Here is a 9023-nt window from a genome sequence, read left to right as displayed (position 1 = left end):
AATATGGTGATTTTGTTAAAACTTATAAACAAGTAAATTTAAACGAGACTTTCGTCTCGTCTTTTGTAATGTAAATATTAAACTTTAAATCCACATGTTTTATAAAGTCTTCCGCTTAAACTCGTAACTCTGATTTATTTACAAATGTGATACCAACTGTCGAGTCGCACTCCTAGACAGAAGATGAGGGCGTGACACTAGTCCCTTTCTAATGAATCCTTTCGTGTTGATAAGTACACGCTAGAATGTGATGAGGCTTATTCCTGAAACGTCCATACCATCTCCTAGCCATATTATTGTTATAACAATTGTAATTTAATGAAACACTCTAGAAACACTAGTCTAGTCTAATCTCTCCTATTTATCTATCTTACCTTACCACAGCAATTGTAAATCTTGTGGTAGTTTGATTGAGGATTTGGGGCATCTTTTCTTTGATTGTATAGTGGGGAGACGAGTATGGTTAGGCGTCCAAGAGTGGACTGGGCAGAAGACAACCGAGTGCAACTCGCTTAACCAGCTGATATCAATCCCGTTTGCTGGTACCATGCACAAAAATCTAAGAAACACAATTTATGCGGTGATTTTGTCTAGTTGTTGGTGGTTGTGGAAAACTAGAAACGCCAAATTATTCGGGGTGATTTTATTGCAGTGGAAAAGATTTTGGAAAATATTAAAATTAGCTCATACACTTGGATTAAACATCGGGCTAAGATACATGCTATAGAATGGCAGAACTGGTGTTTGTTTGATTGTTGTAGACTTGGTTAGTGGGTTGTATATTTTTCTTTGGCTACTTCCTGCTGTGTTTTTGTTCTTGGTTTGGGTCTAGCCTCTGGCTAGTTTTCTTATTATAAGCATGCAGTTCTAAAATAAAAGTATAGACACGATAAATTGGTTATGGCTCAATGATAGAGCACTCACTTTGCAAGTGAGAGGTATGAGGTTCAAACCTCACTACCACCAATTTATATGGGAGATATGAGGGATGACCCTGGCTTGCCAGGGTTCGAGTCCTGATCTCACCTGGGTTTACCGGCTCCTCGCTGTCGTGCCATTTGGCGGGCGTGGGGGTCGGGTTTTATCCGAGGAATCCCTCAATAGGTGGATCGCTAGGGACTCCGTCCGTCCAGACTAGTGACCGACTCGGGCTACCTTTAACCAATGAGGGCTGCGTACGAAATACCCGACGTTATTTAGCTGGTGGTTAAAAAAAAACAAGTATAGACACGAAAAGAAAGATAAAGAAAAGCTATTAAATGTTGTTATTATCATTAAATGTCCGAAAATTCAAAAATCAAATAGACCTACCTATAATTATTGAGCAATATTGTTGTGTGAACATACAATATATTAAAAGCTAGATATGTGTGGATGAGGTCCCGACCAAAGTTGATACGGTGTGGGCAATTAGATCCAACCGCCATCAACTTGACACATATTAAAATCCAATGGAGAAGAAGAAACTTCTGGAAAATGTATTCTCTTTGCGTACCTTCTCGTTCTTTCCTCTTCCTATGCAAATTCAATTACTCTCTCTCTCTCTCTTTTTCCCTTCATTTTCTCTCTATCCTCCATTGCCTTCCTCCTCCTCTCTATCCACCCACCCAGAACGTTCTAGAATCCTCATACTTACTCTCCGATCTATCAATTTTCATCAGATCTCGTTATCATCCGTCAACATTAATTGATTGTTGTAGCGGTTGTTTACGTTTCTTGTGTTATCTAGAATCGTGATTGTTTTAGGGTTTGGTGTTGTTTGTGATGGCTCCCCCACCGGGTAGTGAGTCACCTGGCGGAGACGCCACAGCCAGATCGTTGCCCACGCCTTTTTTGACCAAAACCTACCAGCTTGTTGATGACAAGGCGATTGATGACGTGATTTCATGGAACGACGATGGATCTACGTTTATTGTGTGGAATCCGACGGAGTTTGCCAAGGATTTGCTCCCGAAATACTTCAAACACAACAATTTCTCTAGCTTTGTACGTCAGCTCAACACCTATGTAAGTTGTTAGTGTTGTATTTCCATATTAATACTTGCCAGATGATATCTGTTATTTGTGCTTATAGTTTGTTAAGGTTTCGGTTAATATTAATTAATAGGGGTTCAGGAAGGTTGTACCTGACCGATGGGAGTTTTCAAATGATTGCTTCCGTAGAGGTGAAAAACGATTATTATGTGATATTCAACGTAGGAAGCTCACCCCAGCTCAACCGGAACAAGTACCTGTACCTGGTTCGGTTCCAGCTGTTGCAGCTATTGCGGTTGGGCCTCCGCCGGTTAGAACGGTGTCTAGTGACTCAGGTGAAGAACAAGTGTTGTCGTCTAACTCGTCTCGAGGTGCTACGACTAATTTGTCTCGAGAAACAACGGCTTCGGGTGGAAGTAATGCCGAGCTTGTTGGTGAGAACGAGAGGTTGAGGAGAGAAAACGTTCAGCTTAATAAAGAGTTGAGTCGGATGAAGAATTTGTGTTCGAATATATACGCCATGATGTCTAATTACACGACGGGTAAACCGTTGGAAGAGAGCGGTACGCCGCAAGTACAACAACAGGTGGAAAGGACGACCTTGGAAGCGCTAGATCTGTTACCGCTGAAGCGATTAGCGGAGGAATGTATAGGTATCGGTGGTGGTGGTGGTGGTGGTGGTGGTGGTGGGAGTAGTGGCGATCAGCTAGAAACGATGGAACGTTCGGGGATCAACCCGAGGTTATTTGGTGTAGCATTGGGTTTGAAACGGTTGAGGGAGGGGGGTTCTTCGGGTGAAGCTGGAGATCAGTTCAATGATCTCCAGCTTCAGCCGCCCGGGGCGGGCGTTAAATCAGAGCCGTTGGATCGAACGGATCGCAACGAGAGTGGTATTAGTGTTGATAACCAAGAATCATCTACTTGGATGATGAGGCAATCTCAACGGTCAGATCGTAATGCGTAAGTTGGAATGAAGACTTGACTTTCTAAGTTTAAAAGTCGAAGGTTAAAAAAGGTGAAAAGGGAAAAGTGTAAATTTGGTAAAAGTTGTTCATCACACGAAGAGAAGGCACGTGCGAGTCACGTGGCATGCATATCTACTGTTGTCGGCAGACGTGGACCAAGTACCAGAAGTTTCTTGGAGCTTTTTTGCATTTTGGTCTTAAAATGTGAATTTTTAATTAATCTTTATATTATTCATAAAAGAGATGACCGTATGAGAATCCACTTATTTGAAAAGTCAAGTTTTACAATAGTGAACGTGAACAATTAATTAACTACTATGAAGATAAAGTAGTAGTTATCAAGTGTCAAAATTGTTGAACCTTCTTGTAGCTGTTGTGGAATTATCTTTTATAAATGCTTTTTTGCAAATTTTACATCAACTTTGAAATAGCCTAAAGGTTCCTTTTTAATATGGATTTTGCTGCTAAATTGATTATTGACTACAGGATAGATTAAGGGTTACCCATTATGCCCAAGTTATGCCGCATATTAGACATGGTTGAAATAATTAAAAAGTTGACGCAGCTTGTTGAATCTACACTAGCTTATATTGTCTCTCTTGAATATACGATATGAAATCTCTACAAATATCTATTTATTCAAAAACTGTGTGAGGTTAAGAATAAACATGTAATATTTAGAAACATTAAATATAAATCTTCTCTCTTTTTTTGAACGACCAACGAAGTAACGTCGGGTACTCTGTACGCTGCCTTCACTGACTAAAGGTAGCCTGAGCCGGTCACTAGTCCGGACGGACGGAGCCCTTAGCGGTCCACCTATTGAGGGATTCACCGGATAAAACCTAACTGCCACGCCCGTCAAATGGCACGACAGCGAGGAGCCGGTAAAACTGGGTGAGATCAGGAGTCAAACCCCTGGCAAGCCAGGGTCATCCCTCATATCTCCCATATAAATTGGTGATAGTGAGGTTTGAACCTCTAATAATTATCAAATTTAAAGATAAATTTCATACGATGAAATTTTTACAAAATATAAAGGAAAATATATGTAAAAACATCATTTTCTTGTATGTATTCTTATTCCATTATCCATCTCTATCTCTATAATTACACACTAAAAACATCATTTTTTCTCTTCTATTTTCAATTAAATAATATTTTTTATACTTTTATCATTACCTTTTATCTTTTCTTCACTCATAACCACTTTCAAAAACATTAGAAAATTATAGAGGTGAAAAGTGTGATTCTCCAAATTTAACTATGAATAATAACATTTTCTCTCCTTTTCTCTCTCAACAACTTTTAACCATCTTGAAAAAATGTTGACTCTCCTCACATTATTTGAAAAATAGAATGGGAATGCTGTAATATACTCAAATATTCAAATAATGTTTTGATATATTATAGTTTGTTTCTAGTTTCTGCTATTGCTATATTAAATAAAAAAAATACATGCTAAGAAATTCATCATGGTCAACTAAATGCTACTGATTTTTGACTAACCAAGCTGATAAGATTAACGTGTCACAATATGATATTATAACTTCTCCAATATAAAATCGTTTATGTATAATTAATAGTTTCTAAATGGATAGGATAGTCACATTATACTTTTGCTTTGTGTAAATTTTCTTGTATGTATTTAATACTGTTACAACTGGATACTTATAATGTTCTAATGCAGGTTGTATTTACTTGCTCATTATAATATTTATTACAAAGTTCTCATATAACTAACAATCACAGCTAATCCCTCAAATTAGTTCCTTTATTATAATACTCAGTTGTGATAAATGAATTGAATGAACCAAGCTTTCAAGAAAAAAAAAAACTTAATGAAAACTAATGTTTGATTCCTTTCAAGAATTTAAGAACGCCCGAAGCATGGAGGAACGATTTGCCAGATTTTCTGATACAATCGTTGGACCGGACACATGAGCGGCCTACATTTTCTTGATCTTATTGCACAGCCAGTTTACTAGTTGAACCAGTTTCAGGAACTGGATAACATCATAATATCCTTGGTCGCTTTCTTATCCAAATGATGGAACCTATAGATTTTGGATTAAATTTCAGATGTATTTTGATCCACAAACAACAAAAATCTCATCTATTTTGTGTTTGAAAAAACATAACAGGCTAGAGTGGTCCTTTCACAGTTTCAGGGACCTGCTTAGTAAAACTTCAAGTGGGCCGTGTCGTGACAGCGATAAGAGAGGCTATGGGGTTCAAGTTTTATATCCTTAAGTATGTAAAGTAAAACCATAAAGCTTTTGCAAATATACTTTTTACACTGACATAGTAAAACATCAAATATAAATGGGTGATATATAATATTTATAAGTAAAATGGAGAAACACAAGTTTGACAGGAGCCTAACCGGTAATGGTTAGTTGAGAATCTTGAATCTAAGAGCGCGATATGTTACGATCTGCAAATACAAAGATGCAAGGAAAACTATCATGTGGTTGTGGTTAGAAGGGAGAAACGTTTCCAGCTCAGAACAGTGTCATCGCCTTCATGACGCGGTCTCTCTATGCACACAACTACACAAGAAAGTGAACTATGTGTAGTGGAGGGTATACAAAATAGTGCGACTTGTATCATGTGACGCCCACAATTTATAAATTGTGAGTTTTTGTTTTAGGAATGTAATGGTGTTGTAGCCTCATATATATATATATATACACATCACACACACAAACAATTAATAATAATAAAACAAAAGTGATAAAGGGTGACAAGAATTCACCCCCCCCCCCATTTCGCCCTTTTGTCGCGCGCGCGGGGGTGGGGGGGGTTGTGTTCACCAAAAAAATCGCTCTCGTTTTGCCTTGTTTTGTTGCCCCACTACGGCTACCTTTATACCCAAATGTGTGAAGTGTTCTGGAAAGCTTGTTGGGCCACGTATGTGGGAATATTCGACATGTCCCTTCTGCAGTGGTTATAGTGGAGATCGTGGGTGCTATTTTACGCGGGCCCACTGTTCAATACTATTGTCTCCTCTGCATAGCTTTCGTAGTGATCCTCCGCGCACCTGCTATACAACTCGTTGCTGCTTTTTCTTTCACATTTCTGGTACTGATGGTGGTCTAATTATACCCTTCTGCGTGGCGCTTTGGATGTATCCATTTACAACACTTTGGGTGTTCTAGGTTCGAGCCATAATCCGAAACCATCTCTCTTTATAAAATAAGGTTGATACTCTCGAGAGCTACTCTAAAAAAAATAGATACCTGAAAATAGACAAATAAATAAATATAAATAGATGATAATATCTCAGCCGCTCAATGTGGTATAAATATATCCCGAAATTAGTTATTTTGTTGATTCTCCCTTCAATTATTGATCTTCTATACCACCACCAATTTCCTGCACTACGTTTAATAAACGTGAGGGGAAAGTTTATATTAGCAGTTAATTTTGGCATTGTACTTTATAGAGGTTCTGAATGTGACATGCAAAAGGAATAATATATCGACCTTTTAAATCAGATTCATATCTTAAACAAAGTTAGGTTGACAAAAACACATGAATATAACACCTAAAGTTTTTTTTTTATTAAACATTGTGTTTTGGAAAGAAAATTGTCCAACTAATGTGTTTTTGTTTTTTTCTTACCAAATTACCTGCTATTTAGGGTCAAGTCAAAAAAAAATATAGATGTATTTACCCGGGCCGTGGATGGGGAAGCTAAGAAAAATACTGAAATAGTAACCAAGTTTGTGCCTTGGTACCCTAACCCAAAATCTAAGCTGGGCCCTATTTTTGATTTCTTGAATTTATTGGAGTTTGATGAGTTGTAAAAAGTTTTGACAAAAATTGTGTTTGGTAGCACATGTAATTAATTTCATAATTCATTAAATTTTATCATCTACTTCCACTTTCACTATAATCAATCTCAATCTCAATCTCAATCTCAATCTCAAGTATTATTATTATTATTAGTATTTTACTATAAGGATTATTCTATAAAATAATAACCAACTTTGAAATTTGTTTTAATCAGGTCAATGATAAAAACTTTTGTTTTAATTAGGTCATTGAACTTTCATTTTTGTTCCACTCCTATATATTTTAACTGCATAGCAGGTAATCTAGGTTTTTTTTATTTTCCAATGTTTTTATTTTTGCATAATAACTTTTAAAGGTTGCTAAAATTAGTAAATATGCAAAATATAATTTTAAAATTCCAAAAATTTGTAAAAAAAATTCAAAAAATTGCAATAAATTGCAAAATCTGGAAAAAAAATACAAAAATATTCATTTTTTTTGAAAAATTGCAATAAATTACAATCCTTTTATTATATTGTTATTAAAGGTGGCAAATAGGTTGGTTGGGTCGAAACGGATCATGGGTCGGAACAGGTTAGGGTTGAAACGAGTTAGGGTCGAAACGGGTCACTTAAAAAAAAGGTTGTTTTGGTTCGGGTCGGAACGGGTTAGGCTCGACAGGTTCGGGTTAGAACGGGTCAAAATGGGTTTCGGGTCAGTTTTTTTTGGACCGACGAATCAGCGCGTTTTCAACACGTTACAACTCGTGTTAACAACAAAAGCTCGTTTAAGCGATTTTTTCTGTTCATTTAAGCACTTAACAGCTCGTTTAAGCGATTTTCAGTTCATTTCAGCACCTAACAGCTTGTTTAAGCGATTTTTTAGTTCGTTTCAACACGTAATAGGCCGTTTAAGCGAGTTTTCAGTTCGTTTCAGCACCTAACAGCTCGTTTAAGCGATTTTCAGTTTGTTTCAGCACCTAATAGCTCGTTTAAGCGATTTTTCAGTTCTTTTCAGCACCTAACAGCTCGTTTAAGCGATTTTTCAGTTCGTTTCAGCACCTAACAGCTCGTTTAAGCGATTTTTTAGTTCGTTTAGCACTTAACAGCTTGTTTCAGCACATTTTGACCAAAACGGGTTGTTTTGGTTCGGGTCGGAACGGGTTAGGGTCAACAGGTTTGGGTCAGAACGGGTCCGGGTCGGAATGGGTCCAGGTCGAAAAGGTCAAAACGGGTTTCGGGTCGGTTTTTTTTTGTTTTTTTGTTTGTTGAACGAGGACAACAGACGAAACGTTTTAGTTTTTTTTTTACTCTTTGGTTTTTTTTATATATTTTGAATTATGGTTTTTTAACTAATTTTTTTGAATTTTTTTAGGGTTTTTTTTTTAAAAAAAAACCTAGATTACCTACTATCTAGGTAAAATATCTAGGATTGGAAAAAAAAAATGAAAGTTTAATGACATGATTGGAATAAAAGTTTTTATCAGTGACCTGATTGAAACAACTTTCAAAGTTGATTACTATTCTATGGAGTAATCCCTTTACTATATATAAAGGACTAGATTTAGAGTCCGTGTAATACACGAGATGATCTAAATACTTAACTTACAAATAAGACAATACATCTACCCGATAATACTAAACGAATAGATTCAAATGGATAGATTATATATTAACCGAAAAAATAAATGGATAGATTTAAATGATAATTTATATATTTATATGACAATGTACAAAAAAACCAACAGAAAATAGATTTATTTAAAAAAAATGTATCGATTTATAAAAATATATTTTAAATTTAATGATTACAAAATTACTTTTTAAAATGAAAACAATTTAGAGTTTTTTTATTTACAATCTATAACAATATGTATAGTATAATATGGTAATGATAACATTTAGAATTATAATTTTTTTTTCAATCTTTATAAACACGGTTTGTTGTTGATTTTTGGATTTCACCAAATATGTTATGAAATATATTCTACCAACGTATAATAGTATAATATGTAAATATTTATTTTTATAAAAAGTGTATATGTACAATATAAATAGAGTTTAAAGAAAAATGAGTAATTTAATAATTTAATAAATATAATATAAATGGAGTGTAAAAAGAAAGTGAATAATTATTATATATTAGTTTTGGAGGGAACAAAATTGTGAGGATTAACCATAAAGTGACATGTGTATACAATTATTTTACTTTATTAAAATAAGTAGATATGTAGATAAATTTGGTGTCCCGAGTGGCCTATTGGGCCGCTTGGCGGAACCGTATTGGTCGATGATCCTTTTTTTT

General features: G+C 35.6%; 1 protein-coding gene across 1 annotated transcript; it reads left to right on the top strand.

Moving 5' to 3' along the window:
• Positions 1-1718: 1718 nt before the first annotated feature.
• Positions 1719-3298, top strand: LOC143592898 (heat stress transcription factor B-2a-like). Its single transcript, XM_077072689.1, has 2 exons — positions 1719-2007; positions 2108-3298. Exons 1-2 carry the CDS (start codon positions 1765-1767, stop codon positions 2936-2938), a joined length of 1074 nt encoding a protein of 357 aa, XP_076928804.1. The 5' UTR covers positions 1719-1764; the 3' UTR covers positions 2939-3298.
• Positions 3299-9023: the final 5725 nt, after the last annotated feature.

This window comes from Bidens hawaiensis, unplaced genomic scaffold (genome assembly GCF_021521415.1).
Source record: "Bidens hawaiensis isolate Kalapana, Puna unplaced genomic scaffold, B.hawaiensis_p1.1 tig00001685_1, whole genome shotgun sequence".
In the NCBI taxonomy this organism is placed as follows: Eukaryota; Viridiplantae; Streptophyta; class Magnoliopsida; order Asterales; family Asteraceae; genus Bidens; species Bidens hawaiensis.
Note: the sequence above shows the minus strand (reverse complement) of the source record. Positions and strands in the feature narration are given on the sequence as shown.